The sequence below is a fragment of the Nelumbo lutea genome, chromosome 7, assembly GCF_056320005.1.
Source record: "Nelumbo lutea isolate HS-2025 chromosome 7, American lotus-T2T, whole genome shotgun sequence".
Classification (NCBI taxonomy): Eukaryota; Viridiplantae; Streptophyta; class Magnoliopsida; order Proteales; family Nelumbonaceae; genus Nelumbo; species Nelumbo lutea.
In genome coordinates, this window is record NC_142690.1 from 24,725,783 (window position 1) to 24,746,390 (window position 20,608).

General features: G+C 33.6%; 2 protein-coding genes across 2 annotated transcripts in view; one reads left to right on the top strand and one right to left on the bottom strand.

Annotated features, from left to right (window-relative positions):
* The first annotated feature begins 12,837 nt into the window (after window positions 1–12,837).
* LOC148845735 (hyccin) lies at window positions 12,838–14,495 on the top strand. The gene has a single exon (XM_088954352.1). It carries the CDS (start codon window positions 13,237–13,239, stop codon window positions 14,269–14,271), a length of 1,035 nt encoding a protein of 344 aa, XP_088810478.1. The 5' UTR covers window positions 12,838–13,236; the 3' UTR covers window positions 14,272–14,495.
* A 229-nt stretch (window positions 14,496–14,724) lies between these two features.
* The window catches only part of LOC148845736 (non-specific lipid transfer protein GPI-anchored 2-like), a 29,904-nt gene continuing 24,020 nt past the window's right edge, over window positions 14,725–20,608 (bottom strand). Inside the window, exons 3-5 of the mRNA XM_088954353.1 lie at window positions 19,230–19,283; window positions 19,076–19,129; window positions 14,725–15,111 (exon numbers count right to left, since the gene is read on the bottom strand). Coding sequence (XP_088810479.1) covers window positions 14,984–15,111; window positions 19,076–19,129; window positions 19,230–19,283 — 236 coding nt within the window. The 3' untranslated portion in view covers window positions 14,725–14,983. The remainder of the gene's footprint in view (window positions 15,112–19,075; window positions 19,130–19,229; window positions 19,284–20,608) is intronic.

The window sequence follows — 20,608 nt, forward strand, 5'->3', positions numbered from 1 at the left end:
TGAGTTGGGGAAGGTAAACAGTGTTTTTCTTCCAATTGTGTATGGGGATTGCCAGATTAGATTTTAACGAAAATCCAACCGAAGATGGTTTTTGTCTCACGATCATAATACATAGGGTCTTTGTTGCAAAACAAAGTACAGGAGGGTTTCTGTAATTTACCCTTTTTTTGGTAGAGAAATGGTTATACTAAGGAAAGAAACATAATAGTTACAAAGAGGGCAGTGAGATCATTTCCTAGCCAAAAGGGGATCACGTCTATATAAAAACATATTTCTAATAGTCCTTTTTTTGCAGTAGTGAGTTAGAAAATTAGTCTCCCACCTAGAAAAAGAAAAAGAATAGTCTAAATCTTTACATTCATCGAAGATATCTTTACAAAAAAATAAAGCTTTAGGGAACTTGAGTAGGACTCTTTGAAATTAGAGCATGCACTAGGGATTTGTTATCACTTTCTATCACAAAAGGACCCATGCTAACAGGCTTCGCTAACTTAACTCCTTAAAGACAGTCGTAGGCTTCTGCTTGAAGAGGAGTTGCACCCGAGGGACCATAAGTGCTGGCTTCCAAAAGACCTAGATGTTTTCTGGCCACTACTCCAAAACCTGCTTTTCCTTCACACAAAAAACTGTCATCCACATTTATCTTCAAAACATTTGGCTCAAAAAGGTTGACTTTTCTTCTTCAGGCATTTACAAAGTACCTGGCCATTTTTTCCAGCAAAATCTTCTTCCTCTCCTTCCAAGGCCCTGTTGAGACACAAAAGATTTTTGTAGGGATTAGGCACTTCATTATCAAAGACACATTTATTCCTACTTTTCCAAATAGTCCACAACAATAGATTCCAGTAGTTTAGAAGCTATTCTTTTCTATTCTTCAATTGATTACAAAATTTAATCCATCTAGAGAATCAACTGTTGAAGTCATTTTGAGCAGTTTCTGATTTGTAACCAAGAGTAGAGTTGAAACAAAGGATCTTGGCATGGTCACATTTGAACAAGGCATGCATAATTGATTCTCGTTCTTTTGCACAAATAGAGCAAGAAATGGATTTGATCAAATTTCTATTTGCTAGGTTCACTCTGACAGCTATTGCATTCCATAAACATCTCCAAATGAAATGTTTAATTTTAAGGTATATTTTTAGTTTCCACAGCTCCTTTTAGGTTCCTCTACTTTGAGTGTGGCCTCTATTGGGTGGTTGGGCTGTAGGTAAGAAGTAAGCTGATTTAACAAAGAAGCGCAAATTGTCATTGACTCATTGTCCAGGCCGGTGAAGCCTTGTTGAGGGCAAAATTATTAAAGATATATAATATTTTGTATTATATGTCATATATGTATACATTATATAATATAGAATATTAATCTATATTATATAATATAGGGTAAATTTTTTAAACTACTCTTATGGTTTAGCTAATTGACTAAGTGTACCCTTACTTATTAAAAATCGACAAATATTACCTTTACTGTTTCTGATAATTGACTAATACTTTCCTTACGTGATAAACCATTCAAATGTGTATCATGTGATTGTTATGACTTTCAAAAATATTCAGCTTACCCTTATTATAACTTCCAATACTGGCACCAGCTCTGACGGAATATCTCATTGTCCCCTAACATCTCCGAGACCCGGCATCAAAAGCTAGATATGGATGTTTAGGCAACTACTTGCCGATCTATAAGCATAATTTCTCTACTCTCAGCTCTAGTTTTCTCTGAAAATCAGAATGCCCTGAGAGCTCTGCCTCCGAGCTTGAAACAGGAAGGGAGGAGAATAAATGGCATCAACAACATTCTATCAATGGCCACCACCAGCGTAGCTGTTCTATCACCTTTTGGCTTAAAGCTCTCTAGGAGCTCAAGAAAAATCCCAGAGAAAGAGAGAGAGAGAGTCAAAGAGAGCTTGCTAGAACTAGGAAAGCTAGCACAAGCCCAGACTGGGAACCTACAGAAGATGTCGAAGATGATCGCTGGAAGATGGGTTTCGTCAACATACACAGGACCACAAGGTGTCAACAATGGTGTCAACAGTGAGAGATGAACTGTGGATCCCACTTCACAGATTTCTTTTGATCTATGAATTTTACATTTCTGTTTTTCTATTTTCTATTTTTCTCGTTGAACTTTGTTATTCTTTTTCCTTGTTTTTTATTTGCAATAACCTGTTCATCCATCGCACGGTGGTGTCAACAGTGAGAGATGAATTGTGGATCCCGCTACACAGATTTCTGTATAAAGTTCAACAAGAAATTGGCGAAACAATTGGTGAGATCTGTATACACAGATTTCTGTGTACAGGGGATCCCGCACTGTTCATCAGAACTCTCACTCTTTCTATAAAGTTAAACAATTGTTGTCCAATAAGGAATCCCGGTTGATATATTCAGTAACTACATCAGAAAATTAGAAAGAGGAAAAGATATTGGGGAGAAACAACTAGAATTATTTACTCTGTTTTCTACAGAATTATTGTTGTGTTGGTCTTAAGAAATATACTCAAATTGATGGGTTCCTCTTTCCCATTTTTATTTCTTTTTGGATTATTGAATTGTAGGTCGAAAGGAGCACCGACTTGGTTTATGGGGGAGGCAGCATTGGTTTAATGGGTCTCGTCTCTCAAGCTGTTTATGACGGTGGAAGATAGCTAATTTAATGGAGCTTCTACGTTTGAAAGGTTAGTGTTTTGATGAGTTAGCGTCTCTTTTTCCTTTTCTCTGTTTTATTTTAAAATTTTGAAGAAGAATAAAGGGTAAAATAGTATTTTTAATCTTTATGTTAACGGACACTAACCATAAGGGAAGTATAAGTGAATTGTTAAAAATAATAAGGGTAGCATTAGTCAATTTTCAAACAGTAAGGGTACACTTAGTCAATTAATTAAACTATAAGGGTAGTTTAAGAAATTTACACTATATATATATAGGGAAAACTCCCGATTAGTACTCTAATTTGGGGCTAGTGTCATTTTTGTTTCCGAACTTTAAAATGTTATAATTAAGTACTCGAATTTTAAAACGTGTCAATTTAGTATTTATCATTAATTTGTTATTAACCAATTATTTAGTGGCATTTAAAAAAGATACAAATGCCCTTCGAGTGTCATCTAATTTCTTTTGTCAATCATTTAAATATTAACGAAAAAGTTAACAATCTCAAATCCTTGTTTTTATTTTTTTTATTTAAGAAAGTTGGGGGTATGTCTCAATGGGCATTATGGACCCCAACTTTCTTGAATAAAAGAGGTAAGGATTTTGATAGTGAAAATTAGATGACACTTGAAGCGCATTTGTGTCTTTTTCAAAGGCATTTAATGACAGGTTAACAACTTGTTAGTGGTAGATATTGGATTGACAGGCTTTGAAAGTTCGGTATTGAATTATCACATTTTAAAGTTCAAGAACCAAAGTATCACTAAACACAAAGTACAGGGTACTAAGGTAAAAACATGCCATGGCATGAGCTTTCTCCCTTACCCCAACCCACAACTCTCGACCTCTCTTTATTTTAGCTTTCCTTGCTCCTTCATTAAGCCACCTCATCACTCCCACCCACTTCCCATTTCGGAGTTGTTGTAGGTAGGGGTGAGCAAAAAAAACTGAAAAACTAAATCAACTGAAAAAACCAACCATAGCTGAACTGAAAATTTGGTTAACTGAACTAATCAATTTGGTGTTTTTAAAAAACCAAAGGTACCGGTTCGGTTTTGGTTAACCAATATAGAAAACTGGTGGTTAACCGAACCAACCGGTATAAATATATTTCTATATATTTTATATATATTTATATATATTATAAATTAATAAATATGCATTATATATAAATAAATATTTATGATATATGATATATTATTTATTAATTAAAATATAATAATTTATATATTTATAAATTTTTATTATATATTTATACATATATATTATAAAAATTAAAAAACCGATGAATTAAACCAATGGTTAACCAAACCGATCAATTGGTTAACCGACTGGTTTCGATTTCGGTTTTCCAGATAGTACCAGTTCGGTCCAAGAACAAGCCCCACGACCGAACCGTGAGCACCCCTAGTTGCATGTTAGGAAAACAGGGCCAACTAAGAACTTCAAACTTCTCGGACTCTTTCCCTTCCAAAAGAATCTGACGTCTCTTTCGTATTCCCAGTTCAACTCATCTTTACATCAAAATTTTCTTCGTCCTCCGGTTAGTGTAGAGATTCTGAGACCCGGTTCATGAAGACTCAGAAACCGAAGAATTTTAGCTAGACATTCCCAGAACAAGGGTGGAGCTCTCAGAACACTTTATGCCAAAAGGTTTCTTCTTCCCCTACCAAAATAGCCAGTACCTCAGTGAGTCGAAGCACATTGTAGAGTTTTAGAGACCCGGAGCTCGGCTAGACATTCACAGAATAGGGGCAGAACAGTCATCATGAAAGTCCCTTCTGCATCTCCTCCCAAGTATGTTGTTCGTGTTCTTCTAGGCTTCTAGCGTCATTCCGGCTCGAAAATCCAACCGAAACAGGGGAGCATCTTACCATCTACCGAGTGAAAAACCATTGTATTCCGGCGTGAATAAAATCTGCCGGCATTATTCCGGCGTGAATAATATCTGCCGGCATTATTCCGGCATAAAAACAGGCTGACAATGTGAAAAACCAATACAAATTGGCCCTTGTTTGCGCTACTATGGTTGTTGCATCAAGCGACCATTGTAGCAATATGCGGGTGAAGGAAGAAAGGATTTTTGGGTCGGGTTTTACAGATTCTAACCATCGCAGTTAAACTGGGTCAAGAAGGTGATTTAGGCCCCGTTTGGCCTGTCTTTTCGCGCGGTCCTCGGTCCTTCGGCTGCTTACAAGTAGGAAGATCAAAAATCGGTTTATTCTCATTTAGCACTTGGAAGATATCGACCTCGCGCAAGACCCGAAATGATGCACGAAAAGATGCGCATCTGCCAAACGGTCTTCGGGCTGCCCAGATTTTATGTCAAAAATCTCAATGTATCTATTGACTGTCAGAGCTACGAGAATATCTTCTCAAAAATACTTGCCAAATGGGCACTTATTTGTGAGGTTCTGGATACTCCATCCAAGATCCGACCCAATATTTGCAAAAAAGAGGGGCCCGTGCAATGCATGAGCTGGAGTTAATAATTAGTTTTTAATTAACTTCACTTCACCAACTTCAAATAGTAATTCAATAATTATTTAGCAAGTAATAATTTACTCTCTTAAATAATAATCTATTATTAAATAAATCAATTAACAAAAAATTAATAAACAATCCATTATTTAATAATTTTTGGTAATTAATAAATGTTTAAATTTTCAATGTTTAGCGTAATTTACATTATTCATTGTAATTTAATAAATTTTCATTAAATTTTTACAATAATTATTTATTGATAGAAGATATTACTAATTAGTGTAACATACTATTTTCTATAACAATCATTGAATAATTTAGGGAAACTCTTTAACTAATAATCCATAATTATTTTTTAAATAAATCTGGACCATTTATAAAAATTAGGATGGTGATAATGTTTCGTCAAAAGCCTGGCTTTTACTTTTCATTTTTACCCTTTATCATGTTTTTTATTTTAAAACTTGATTTTCACTTTTCGTTTTTACCTTTTATATTATTATGCTTTTTTATTTTTCCAATTTTATTTAATTAATGGTTAACACTTGTAATTGGATAATCTTTGTACCATACTAAAAAATTTCTATACCATACTAAAAAATGAGAATGCTGCAATTGGTTTGGTCAAAACACCATAATTTTACTTTCCAACTTTACCCTCAACTTTCTATTTTCCCCATTGTATATATTGTCATTGCAAAATAATTATGAAGAACATAAAATGAAGAAAACAATATAAATTACAAAAAAAAAACAAAGGAATAGATAGAAAATTTACAAAAAATATAGAAAATCAAAGAAATTTCTATACCATACCATACTAAAAAATGAGAATGTTGCAATTGGTTTGGTCAAAACACCCTGATTTTACTTCCCAAGTTTACCCTCAACTTTATATTCTTTCCATTGTATATATGTCACTGCAAAATCATTATTAAAAAACACATAAAATGAAGAAAATAATAAAATTACAAAAAATAGAGAAACAGAGAGAAAATTTACAAAAAATATAAAAAATCATAAAAATTGAAGAAAAAAATAAATTACAAAAAAGAAAGAAAAACCATAAATTATAGAAAAATGAACAAAAATTGTAGAATAAAATAAAAATTTATATCTACTACCATATATAAAAATGAGAATGATCTAATTAGTGTGGTCAAAAGATCCTAATTTTTCATACTAATTCTACCCCTTAGTTTTTTTGTTATTTTGACATTCCAATTTTATATAAGGGTGCATGATAGTTGTTGGCAAAACAAAAAAAAAAAAAAAAAAAAAATTGTCTTTTCTAAAAAAAATTGGGTGGGTTAGGTACTTAGGTTTGAGTTAAGCTTCAACCCAACCCACCTGACCCATCAATCCACTAATGGCCCATTTTGGGTTCAACCCAAACTTACCATAACCCAAACCATTAATTTTTCACATAATACATAAATTCTAGAAAAATATAACTATAAAAATACATAATATATAAATAAAGATATAAAATGTAGAAAATAACATAAATTAAAGAAAAAATAAAAATTACAAAATAATTATAAAAACACAAAAATGAAAAAAAAATATTATAAATTACAAAAAAGCAAAAAATATGCAAAAAAAATTACAAAAAATGTAGAAAATCATAAAAATTGATGAAAAATAACAAAAATTTACAGAAAAAAATGAAAATATAGAAAATTCATTCCATGGGCCCTAGACATGTTTGCCAATTAGTCTTAGGTCTTATAAGGGCATTTGACCACTAGGACTGTATGTTATCATGTGTGCAGTTGTTAGGTAAGGCTTACAACTCATGTCCTCACTCCTTTGTCATATGCAACACTGTGACACATTATGAATTGTTCGATTATTTTATTCTTGGACAAATGTGTAGAGGTGCTCAACATGCATAGAAGGTGTTTGCATACATGTTACTTTAGTGGTTGGTTGATAAATTTTGCTTCCAATGAATTTCTTTATCTTCTCTTAGTTATAAAGTAAGAAGAAAATGTTTTTTATGCTTAAATGTAAGTTATTTAATTGTCATCTTAGATAATGAGTTCTGCTATTCAATGGTTACTTGTGTAAATTAACATAATAGCTTTGTTTACTTCTAACCATTAATATTAATTATTTTCATAGGCTTTTAGGTTATTACAAAACAGGAGATCGGTTAAGAGCGGCATCTCCTATTCTTCATAAATTGTGTTTCATTGGGATGAATTGTATTTATATATAATGTTGTTGAATGCAATTTTATCATTGATTTGGTGCATTAATGTTTCAATTTGATGCATTTTCAACTAACATTTTATGCATATTATAATATTTAAACCTTTGGCATTTTGTGAGGATAGTCTTTTTTATGTATTATACAACTGTCTTAGGACTTAAACTGTATGTAAACTTTCATCTATGCCTGAGATATAAAAGTATAATCATACATCACCATCAATATCAAATACCCCGTGCATCACACAGGCTATTCCACTAGTAATAATTAAAAAATTAGGAAAACTAACCTACGAAAAAATTTTTACTGTTATTAGGAAAGAAATTTTTAGACTGTTGTTGTAAGTTGGAGGGCTTATTTTTAAAGTTCACCATATTTGTTGCGGGTGAAGAGATATCGGTGGTAATAATATTTTGTTCCAACCATGGTTCATGGTTTAGAATCAAACCAAGTACATCATCAATATCAAGGTTTTCTATGTCAGACTGGTTTGTAATGGTTGTTACAGTCGATTCATACGCTGGTCCTAGACCAGATAGGATGTAAAGGACTAAATCACTGTTTGAAATTGTTTCAGCAGCTGTAGAAAGATTGTCAACTATGATCCTAGCTTTCCTAACATATTTAGAAATATTTAAGCTTCCTTTCTTCAGGCTTTGTAATAATTAGCAAAATATTTAGAGAAAGCATTCCACACCTTCTGTCTGTGATGCGAAAAGCCAACTCAAGGCCAGTTCATCCTAACTATATGTAGGATTGGCAATCTTTTGGCTAGGACTAACAGAGCCTGGAATTTAATTGGAAGGTGCAGCAAGCTGAACCATCTACAATACCCATCAGGCGATTTGTGTACAGAACAGGTAAGAGTTGTGCTCTCTAGAGAAGTAATTCTCACTTGTTAGTTTAATGGAAAGAAAATAGGACATGTTTGATAAGTGGGGAGGAACACTCGAAGAGGTGATTGAATTTGAGGTTCCTGAAGTGTTGGAGGTCTGAGAAGTTGAGGTCAAATCAGTGTCTGTTTGGCATAATGGTGCTCCATGAAACATCAATATGTTTGTAACTGTTTTTTCATAAAAAACAATGCTCTAAGCCATGCCTTGAAAATCAAGAAGACGTGGTTTGAAGCAATGCCAAATTCAACATTTTCTCATATTGGAGCTCGTTGCTACTAATATAGACATGATGTGGCAGTGACATAGACTTCCTATAATAGGTACCAGTGCTGTATATGGAGCACTGGTACCAAACAGAAGGTATTGTTGTTGCTCCAGAAAATGTCCTACCTAGCAGCAACTTTCCAAACCCAAAAAGAAAAAAAGAAAAAAAATACACCATTTTCTCCGAAAACGGTGCTTCCAACCCACAAATGAGAAAACGGTGTTGTATTTGCAGCACCGATGCCAAACATATACTTAGTTGCCATGATAAATTTGACTCTGATGTCAAGATAAGAAAATAACAGAGAAAGAGAGAGTAGAACTGGATAACATGTCTATTTAGGATGATGAGGCTCACCTGAACTCAATATATTTATAATTAGAGAGTCCAAGAATTTTACACTTGTATTAAGAGATAGGTATGGCAGATAACAAGATAACTACAAGGGGTGTTGTGGGCAGAGTTCTTGTGGGCAGGAGATCCGAATTCGTGTTATAGCTATACAAATAAGTAAGAGTAATCCAAAACCAACTTAAAGATTCCAGGTCCAGGAGTCGTGCATCAAGTGCGACAGATATCTCCAACAATAATTGCTAAAAGTTTAGGAAAATTAAATTAGGAAGTTGATATATCGGAAATTGTTTCATAATTATTTAAGTAACAATCCATTATTATCATTTCAATAAATAATTATTAAATAATTTATGAAAATTATTAGTTGTAAATAATTTAGGCTTAAAAAGTAAATAATTTATGTTAATTCACGTTAATTAATTGTTAATGTAAATATATAATTTACTATACATTACCGCTAATCAAAAGCAATTTCAATAATTTTTGGAAATTATCATAGAATGTTGTAATTTATTGTTATTTAATTTACTGTTAGTTAATTAGTTATAAAAAATTATTTTAATTGTAGGGATGGAAATTTTACTACCCCATAATTCCCCGAACCCAATGGCAAATTAGTAAAATATTCGTAGAATTCATATTGTTTTTAAAAATATCTCTGAGTTTTCCTCATATTCTTATAATATTAGGATCCCATAATTCCATTTATAAAATACCCCAAAGTTGTCACAATCCAATTCCTAAAATGTCCCTAATTTCCCATAATCCTATTTGTAAAATATCCACAAATTAGATTATTTTTAGTTGGTTGCCTCAATGTGGGGAAAATTTGGGGAATTCCAATCTCTGATGGGGAATGGGTGTCATGCCCGGAACCCGCCCCGCCAACGGGGATGGGGTAGAGTGTCTTGACTACGGGGGTGTGGAACAAGGAGGGGTGTCCTGTCGGCCCCGCTAGAAAGTTTATTTAAAATGTATTAAATAATTATTAAAAATTATTGAAATATTTTGGAAATTTTAGGAAAATTTATTACATTTGATAGATTTTGAAAGACTATTGAAAAATTTTATAGTTTTCATTGTAAATATTGAAACTTGTTAAAGATAAATGAGTATGGGAAAGGGAAAACTATAATTTAAACCAACAATTACACAAATTATTAAGATAAATTAGTATAATATTGGAAAGAATAAATTATTGATTAGTTTATATTAGAAAGTATAAGATAAATTAGTATAATTCTGTAAGTAAACCATTTAAAAAATAAATTTGAATAAAATTTCAAAATTACAAAAATATAACAAATTTTCCAAAATTTTCATAAAATTATATTTTTTAAAATTAAAGATAATTTAGTATACTTTTAGAAATTTACCATGTGGCTGATAATCAATATCTCCTTTTGATCATTTTTGTCATCAAATTGAATATTGGGCTGACAAGGAGTGGGTGCCTTGCCTTGAACCCACCTAACACTAGGGACGAGGCACGAAAAATTTAAGGATTCCTTATCCTTCATGAGTGGGTGCCTTGCCCCGAACTCGCTCAACACTAAGAGTGAGGCAAGGAAATTCAAGGATTCCCTGTTCCTAACGAGGAGTGGGTGCCTTGCTCTGAACCTACCAGACATTAGGGATGGGGTAGGGATAGGGATGTGGTGACTCACCCCATTGCCATTCCTATATAATTGTTAATTATTAGTGAAATTAATAAAAATGTTAGCTTTTGTAATTATTTTTATTTATTTAAAGTCAATCAAAGTTTCATTTAAAACTAATGAAAATAATAACAATTATTAAAATTACTACAAATGATTGATAAAGTTAAATTTATTAAAAAATATTTATTCATATTAAATATAATTAACAATAATTATTCTTTGTAAATCAACATTAAATGAAAAAGGTAATTATTAAAATTTTAAATATTAAGAATAAATTTGAATATTTTTAGTTAATTAACAATAAATTTTGAATATTAATTTATCAATTAATTAATAATAAATAAAAATATTTAATCTTTTAAATTTTCTTGTACATTGCACGGATCCCTGCTAGTTTTATATATAAAATATAAAATAATATGTGCTTCGACCTGGCTTAACTTGAAGTATTGGGCCCAAGCCCAAGTCGAGTCTAAAAACAAAATATAGCTCCCAAGTCCAAAATTTTTGGGTCAGGTTGAGCCTCTAAAATGTATGATCCAATTTACTTTTTAAGAATACATCACAAGGTGAGGTATGATCCAATTTTTGGGTCAGGTTAGTGACTCCGTGAGGTTCGGCCTGGAGTTGCTGAGGGACAATAAAGTGTCTTGTTTGAAACTGCCAAGGTTGGGGCCGCGCTTGGCAATTTGGTCATTGAGGGAATGCTTCAGTGTTCATCGCCCTTCCCTTAACAAAATAGGCATTTCTAATTTTGATTTCAGGGCATTTCGATTCTAATTCCAATTCTGATCCTAATCGTTAATTAAACAAACCCTTACACTTAGGGGTGCAATTTGGCTGGGACCTGTTCGAGTCTGAACCGGTTCAATTCGGAATTTTACACAAGCTGAGCTTGGATTTTCGTTCTTCGAATTGGGCTTGGGCCTAAGAAGTTGGATTTTTAAATAAGAAGTTGAAGTTTAATTAACCATTAGATGAAAATGGAAAATGGCAGTTTTAATCCCAATATCCATTCAAATAAATTTAATCAAAAGAACTAAAACAAAATGCCATTGTTGCCCCTAGTAAAACATGGACAGTCACTCTATTTTAATTTTCTCTATTTGGTCAATTTTGTTTTCTATACGAAAAAAAAGTGTTAGGGGTACTTTTGGAATAAACAACCATAAATGCATACCCTTGAACATTTTCCACTTAGCTTAGGGATACTTTTGGAATAAACAACCATAGGTCCATGCCCTTGAACATTTTCCACTTAATTTAAGTGATCACGTTACTATTTTCAGTTGGCAAAATAAATATTTCTTGATGAAAGGTCAATTAAGTAAATAGGTGCAAACTAGAAGGTGTGTTTTAGTAAAATGCAAAATATAGGATAGGTTTAAGTAAATCTATGAAACAATAGGGGTGTTCTAGTAAATGACCCTTTAAATAAAAAGATGGGTAAATTACATATAGGTACCCTATACTTTGGGTTTAGTGACAAATAGGTACCCTGAACTTTCAATTGATATATTTAAGTACCTTGAACTCTCAAAGATAGACACTTGGGTCCATTCGTTAGTATTCCGTCAATTTAACATTATGTAATGCCAAAACTACCCTTCTATCGATTAAACTTATACGGTATGATTAATACTGAATAAGCTATTCGGTCAGGGTAATAAAGTGTTGCAATTGAAAGTACAAGATACCCATCTATCACTAATCACTACGAGTTCACATCTCCGTCCCACAACACATCCCTGCCATGTATTGAAAACATCTCCCAATGATAATACCAGAATCAATAATGTCATCATCAGAAGATGTTCTCAATACATGGTAAGGATGTGTTGTCGGGCGGAGATGTGAACTCAGTCACTACCCCAAAGTACAGGTACCAGATACCCATTTGTCACTTGTCACTACCCCCCAAAGTATAGGGCACTTATATGTAATTTACCCTAAAAAGATAGCCAAACGGCCCAAGCAGCACAAACAAAAGCTTCCACGGTTGGCTACTAGCATGTTTTCCATTTCAAAAAGTGGCTAACATTAAGGCTCATTTTGGAAAAATTACAAATATAAAATACAGTGTGCAAATACATACAAAATAAAACATTTTGTATTCTACATATACATTCCAAACTGACCCAACACAAACCTATTTACATTTACATTTTTACACCATATCCCCTACACTTTCTCCTTCACATCCATTCAAAATTCAATATGACTTGTGTCCAATCACATGTATATTCTCATCTGATGAATGGGTATCTATTTATACACGTACAACGGGACACTTGGCACAAACTTAATGTAAATATAGGTCAAAGAGAGATCATAGGGCCGAAACGAGCTTATCATGATTCATGAAGTGAGAGATCAAAGCTCCAAGCTTTGAGGCAAAGACTCGTTCAAATTGAGCACGAAATTGCTGTTAAAACAATGCCATTGTCTTCCAAATCCGTAGATGCATTTCACAAAATGCCCAAAGATTCAACCATTCATGGTGATTCAGTTTCGTGTTTTGCTGCTGAAGTAGATCCACCCTCGTTGAAATCCCCTGCAAAAATCCTTAAATTTCTCCTGTTCTTCCTCCTTTATTCTTTCCTATTCTGACACCATTAATTCATCGTAAAAATTTCACATCCCCCTTTACACTCTCTCTCTCTCTCTCTCTCTCTCTCTCTCTCTCTCTCTCAAAACTAACAGATGTCAGAAAGTGAAATCCCTGAAACCACCGGCAATGAACCTGAATCCTCGTCCGGCAACTCCACTAATTCAAAAATCCAATCAGCGATTGAAAGCCTCATTTCCATCGTTGATAACATCCCTCCTTCCCTTTCCTCCTCCGAGAACCCAGCCATTTCCCTTCTTCACGACCCCGACCTCGCACGGAAGATCTCATCCCACCTCCGACAGCCCAACTCCGGCGCTGGTGACAACCACCTTTGCCGATGGCTCTACGACACTTTCCAATCCTCAGACCCCACCCTCCAACTCGTCGTACTTAGATTTCTACCCATCATCGCCGGAGTTTACCTCTCTAGAGTCGTTCTGCGTGTGCCTCTGGCCGGATTCGAGGCTGTACTACTAGCCATATACGCCCATGAAACCACGTCTCGAGGTGGCCAAGCGCTAACAGTCAACGTCCCGGATCTCTCCCACTCAAGTATCTATCACGAAACCAAGGTGACCACCAAGAACAATGCAACTGGGATAAATTTAGCCATTTTCTCTCCAAGTTTGGAACCCCATGGCACAGTCAGATCTACTAAGAGAGCTCGAATTGTTGGAGTGGCCTTGGAGTTGTATTACAGTAAAATTTCACACATGCCCATTGGCTCAAAGATGGATTTCTGTGAGTTCTGTGTGGCTTGGGCTGGTCAGGATGGAGATATGTACAAGGATGATCAGAAGGATCCTTCTGAACAGAGTAAACCACAGAGCAAGCATGGAGAAGACAAGGGAGGGAGAAGAATTCCTCTGCCATGGGAGTTACTGCAACCAGCTCTGAGGGTTTTGGGTCACTGTCTCATGGGTCCCAATGATTCAAAGGAACTGAAGGAAGCTGCATCTGCTGCTTCTAGGAGTTTGTACGCCAGGGCGTTGCATGATGTCAACCCTCAAGCCATTCTAGCCACTGGAAGTCTTCTTAGACTGGGGAAGCTGGCAATGGCGGATTCAACAGACAAAACGGACCCCACCGAAATCCCAGATTTAAACAACCCCATTATCACCATCTAATGATTCTTCCAGTTTTCTGGTTCAGTGGATTATCCTTTCCCAATAATTCTATTGCAGTGTAACTTGATTTTCAACAATATGCAAAATTCATGTTAGTTTTTCTTCATTCTGAAAAAGATCAAAAAAAAAAAAATCAGTTTGCTGTGAATTTAGGGTTTTTATCATAAGATACATGTAAATGCTTTGGTCAAAAAATAGGTTTTCCCAAGACAAAACATTCAACCTGTCATGGTGGGTCTGATGTCTTTCAATAGATATGGTTTCCTGCAGATTATTTACATAGACAAATTTATGGTATGTGCTATTTATTTCTCCCTGCCGCTTTTTTCTGCAAAATTCAATCCCTGGACTAGAGAGATTCAGGTTGCTCCCTAATCCCCTAGACCCCTACATATATAGATTTCTATAAAACTTCACATCTGAAAGAGAATAAAAAAGAAAAAAAGCTAGAGGTAGAAAGTAGAAACTGATAATTGTTTCATCATGCCGAAAGCAAAATTTATTCAGATAATCAAACATGCATCTTCTTCCTAAAACAAATTTCAACACAAACAAGAAGACTGGCATACAAATCCTCAAAATGTAAGTCTGAGCACTACACACTTTTGGTTGGACTGAACACTGCAATTGTAATGAAGAAGCTGAGACTTCTTGAGATAGAGAAGTTCTAGAATTAATGCCTCCATGGTTTTATCTAAGGGGTCCTCAAATCTCAAAAGAAGAGAAAAGTTGCCACACTTGATAAGACAACAAGGGAAACAAGAGTGAAGTCTCCAAGAATGCTAGGAGAGCCGCTGCTGTGCTTTGTTAGAGAAGATCCTTCCTCCAGCGATGGTGCAACTGTTAACATTCAGAAGTAGAGATCAAATAATAGTTCGAAGGATAAAAAACTATGAAGTGATATGCATCTTCTTGACAGGTAAGAATGTTTACTAGCATTTCTTCTTAGCTTGTATACAAAATGGAGAATGGAAGGAAGGGTTTCTTAAACAAATGATAATCTTTTGTTGATTATAGTCTTTCTATTAGCTAGTGCTATTGATATGTTACAAGTTAAGGGGTCTAGAAAAGAAGCGGGGATCGCATTGAGAATATCTTCCATACATGTATATGTTAAATTCATGGAGAGATGTTCTTGATGTGAGGTTGGACACCCATGCTTTCAAAGTAGATTGATTGAGGCAGTTAAAAATGATTTGAGGACTTGTAATTTAACAATGGACAAGGCACTTAACATAGCAAGATGGAAGAACAGGATTTTAATGTAACTGATTATTAGGTGCCGTTTGGTAAGTCTTTTTTGAAAGATCTTCCGAGAGATCTGACAGCCAAAAGATGTAGTGGGCTTTTGCATAGCTTGGCAGTCCATAGACCGTTTGGTTGGAGGCGTATCACAAAAACGAGACGAAAAAAGTGGAAAAGCTCCATTTGGAGCTTTCCAAAAATAGCTTGAAACAGGCTTCCCATGTCTTTTTGGGATGGAGTCTTTCAACAGTTAGATCTTCTCCCAACCAAATGAGAAAAGACAAAAATGCAGCTGCCGGGCTTCTAAGCAGCCGACAGCCCACACTGAAAGATGCACCAAACGGGGATTAGTTGAGAGTTCTTTCCACAGCTGGCCAAGACCCAGGAAATTAATGGCTGGTCAGCAGAGCAAGAAACCTTATCAGAGTTTAGTCTTGAGTCAAGTTGGCCCAATCTGAGAAACACACCTGGGTCATTAATTCCATGATTTTTCCCTGTTTGGGTTGATGCTTTGGGTGGCCTGACTCTGTCCTAACCCAATGATAGCCTAACTGACCCTCTTTAACATATACAGGCACTATTGTTTGCTGTGTAAATATGTATTTAATAAGTTTTCTCTTTTCTAAATTGCACTCCACAACCAAAAGAAAATTTTTGGAGTTCAAAGTATCAGCAAGAGAACCCTCAAGCTATGCCAATCCAACCAGAGTGAACAAGGGTATCTAGACTGAATGGTAGACTATCATGTCTAATAAATGACAACTTTCCTGCTTTAAACTGCAGTTAGCAATTAATAAATAAAAAGCAATTACAAAAAATTTAGAACTTCTGTTTGCATTTTTGAAAATCATGATTTATAGGGTAAAGATGAAACAACATGCTATGCAACATAAAGAGAATGAAGAAACAGTTATAAATTACGTTTGGTTTGATAGAAAATGAGAGAGAAACAGAAATTTGTGAGAATTCATAAGAATTTTGACAAATTTCTTTGAAAACGTTCACTCAATCTTCTGTTTCTCTCTTATTTTCAATCGAACCAAACACTGTTTTTGTTTAACATTTATAACCTTCTATACTTAAATAAAATAATATGTTCACTTGATTTACATACATATTAATTTATACTTTACTATTTAATTTTCATATATTCTAGTTTCGTTTTTTTTTTTAGTATAACCACTTAATTTGTGCAAGAATAAAAAAAAAAAAAACAAAAAGTGCCAAATTTTAGGTTCACATCTAGTACTCCACCCCTCTCAACACTCAAATAGCTAGGACCAACATTATACTTAATGCCTTTCACATTATATATCTATATCTATCTATCTATCTATCTATCTATCTATATATCTATCTATATCTCTATATATATAATATTAACTAATTTATACTTTTTAAAATGAATATTTTTATCATATGCAACTTTATTGGTGCTGAAGGACTTGTATGGTTAAAAAGAGATTGCAAATTTGTTTGAAAACCAAATTTTCTTTGGACTTCTAAAATTATTGTTACTACTACTACTATTATTATTATTATTATTATTATTATTATATTTACTTTTCTTCTTTTCCATTTTAATAGGTTGTCTAGATGAAGTATGTGTCTCACCAATCTATATCTATATTCATACTATATTACTATTAAAAGTACAAATGAAAATGTGAAACTTACATTTGATTAAAATACTCCTATTTTTGAATTTGGTCCCTCTCTAATTGTAAAGTGAGAAAATGTAATTTGAACTACTACTTTTTACATTATTTAATTCCCTTTCATTAAGTCTTATATTTAAAGTATTAACTACTGTCATCTTTCATTGAATCCTATTCTTGACAAAAGTGCCCTTATCTTTTCAATTGGCCCCTCACTAATTGTGAGGTTAGAGATTGTATTTTGAATTACTTCTTTTTACCTCATTCAATTCCTTCTCATTAAATCTTAAATATATTTAAGGTATTAATTCTCATTCTCTCTCACTAAATTCTATATTTAAGTTATTTTTCTCTCACTAATATATTCTATCATTTTTTGCTTTAAATAAATTTTGTTAATTATATCTATATCCAATACTTCTAGCAATATCAAGCTCATATTTTAAATTGATCAAAAAATGACACCATTCTTCCATCCTTGCAGTGGGTAAGTAATTCAACCATCCAAGTCAAATGGATCAACCCATGATGATATATTAAAAAATATTTTTTTAAAATAACAAGAAATACAAAAAATACAAAAAAAAATGTAAAAAACCAAGCACATATCTAAGATTTTATATTAATCATATTAAAGAAAAATACATATAGTAAACAATAATTGTTTTAATTGACGTTGGAAATGAAATAAAAAATTTAAAACTAGCCCAAAAATGAAATTGTTTTCCTACTTGGTGGTAGTTCAACAATTCAACCTTCTAGGTCAAATGTGCCAACCCTTGATGCCATAATTAAATAATAATTAAAAAAAAAAGATAAAAACATAAAAAATGAAAAAATTACAAAAAATTACTAATATATTATATTAGTCATATTAAATAAAAATAAGTGTGATGCACAAGATTGTTTTAAAAAAAAAAAGATAAAACCACAAAAATGAAAAAATGCATAAATTTTGCTAAAACATTTGGGGACATCTATAATATTGTATATTCATTATATTAAACAAAAACAAGAGTGATATCTAATTTAGTCTTTTTCTAATTGTGTGGGCAGAAAGTGTAATTAATTTGAACTATTACTTTTAACCTCATTCAGATCCCTTTCATTAAGTATATATCTAAGGTATTAACTCTCTCTCTCTCTCTCTCTCTCTCTCTCTCTCTCTCTCTTTCTTCATATATCTGATGTTGTCGATGATTGGCTGTAGTTTGTTGTGGGTAGAGTTATTATGGCTAGGAGATTTGATCTTCTGAACCAATGGGAACATTGCTTACATCCATTTGAAAATGCTCTTGGTTTTAGATTCAGTAAATATGAAGAAAAACACGGGTTTTTTTTTTTTTGTTGTAAGAAAATAATACTTTTCAAACCATTTCTGGGACCCTTCTAATCAAGCTTTACCCAGTCTTAGTTTATGATCAAATTGAGACATCTCTCATATGTTATAAAGCTGCTTTTTCTTTGACACGAAACGGTTAGAAAACGAAGATTTTGCCTTCAATAATTAATACTATAGCTGATATTTTCATTTTGAAAACATTTCCACCTTGTACACCAAAACAAACAAATGAACAATGGTGTCATAATTTAACCCTTCTCATGTTATAACCATAGGCTATGTTTGGTTTGAAGACAATAAGGTAGAAACAGAAGGTTGCGGGAAGTTCGTAAGGATTTTCACATAATCTGTTGAGAACTTACCCTCAATTTTCTGTTTCTCTTATTTCAACCAAACCAAACACAGCTAAAAGGAGAGTTGTAAGTTCTAATTTTCATTTTTTTTGGGTCTTCTAACTCCATGGATCATAATATTGAATAGTTATGTAGTTTTGTAACTTTTGTTGTATCCAAAAGCAAATTTTAGAAATAAGAAGACTAAAAGAAGATGAATTATTTACCAGTTGCATTGGCACCATCGCTTGTTATAGGGCTGATAGTTGGGGCCCTAGGCACTGCAAATAAAAGAAAGGAATAGCAATAGTTGGTAAAAACAACTATGATCTAAAAGCATATATAAGAGAAAAGAAAACTTAAAGAAGATGAATTATTTACCAGTTGCAGTAGGAGCTTTGCTTGGTCTATGTATGCCAGTTGGGACTCCGGGTGCTGAAAAAAAAAAAAGGAATGACAATAAGTGGACAATAACTCCATTTATTTGCTTGAATAATTTTCAAGATCAAAGCTTAAAGTAATATATAGAATTCTTTTGAACCAAACAGTTAAATAGTGGTCAAAAGTTTCATCAGAACTCTTTCAAAGCTCTCGAAATGAAGCATGAACCGGATGGTCTAAGACATTTGATTTGCTTTTCTTAAGCGGATCCATCTAATGATGGGTCTTTTCTGAATACTTGCCATGTACAAGATTTGGGGGCCTCACATGAGTCTGGATCTTCTGACCATAAGAACCCTGCCCACGTCTGCCCACATAACATCTCAGCCACACATGGAAAACATCTCATCCTCCTACAAAGTATTATGCATGGAGGAGATGTGCCCAATGCACGGGGTAGTGTATTGTGGGTAGACATGGGCAGAGTTCTTGCGCCTTGCAAATTAATGCAAGTCAAAGAGTAGACTATTGATCATACACAGACATTCTCTCTCTCTCTCTCTCTCTCTCTCTCTCTCTCTCTCTCTCTCTCTCTCTCTCTCTCTATATATATATATATATATATATATATATATCATTTTCTTAGTGATAGTGATTGGATGAGACTGAAATTTATCACTACAAACATGGGGTTCTATCTGCTTGAGTTTTTCATTAGAATCACAAGATTCCACTTGTTCATTAAGACTATATTTGGTTTGAAGGAAAAGGGAGGGAAAGGAAGGAAAAGATAGGGAAACCAATACAAGGTTTGTAAAGGTTTCCCTACCTTTCCCTTCAAACCAAACATAGCCTAACAGGCCCCTTAAGCAGAATGAGCAGGACTAAACATTTTGGGCCTAATAAGAGCAAATCAAGAAGATACAAAGCCTTTGGTGAAAATCCCAAAACCTAATCATGGAAGACAAATAGAGAATATCCAACAATTTGTGCATAACCACATGTAAAATGAAGTGAAAATTCATTTTGACATGTTTAGTAGGGGCATGGAAAATAGGATGAATATCAAGATATATTGCCCCATGCCAATATTGTCAAAATGAACTAGTGGTGGTTAAAAAGACTTCAAGCTTAATAATTCAAGGAGAAGAGATTGCAACCAAATAATCTTAGTGGTAACATTTAGAAAGTGCTCAAAATTCAAAATTCAGCTTCAATACTTAAGCGTGCAACCACGGATTGTCTATAACTAAGGATGTCAATGGACCGGTTTTGGATTGGACCCCGTCTAGTCCAAAATCAATTTGGATGGATTGGATGGACCATAAAACATATTGGATTGAGCCAATCTGGTCCAAAATATTTATTAAATTGGATTG

What these genes read in the sequence shown, in the direction of transcription:
- LOC148845735 (XM_088954352.1), top strand. Translation starts at nt 13,237, where the DNA reads ATGTCAGAAAGTGAAATCCCTGAAACCACCGGCAATGAACCTGAATCC.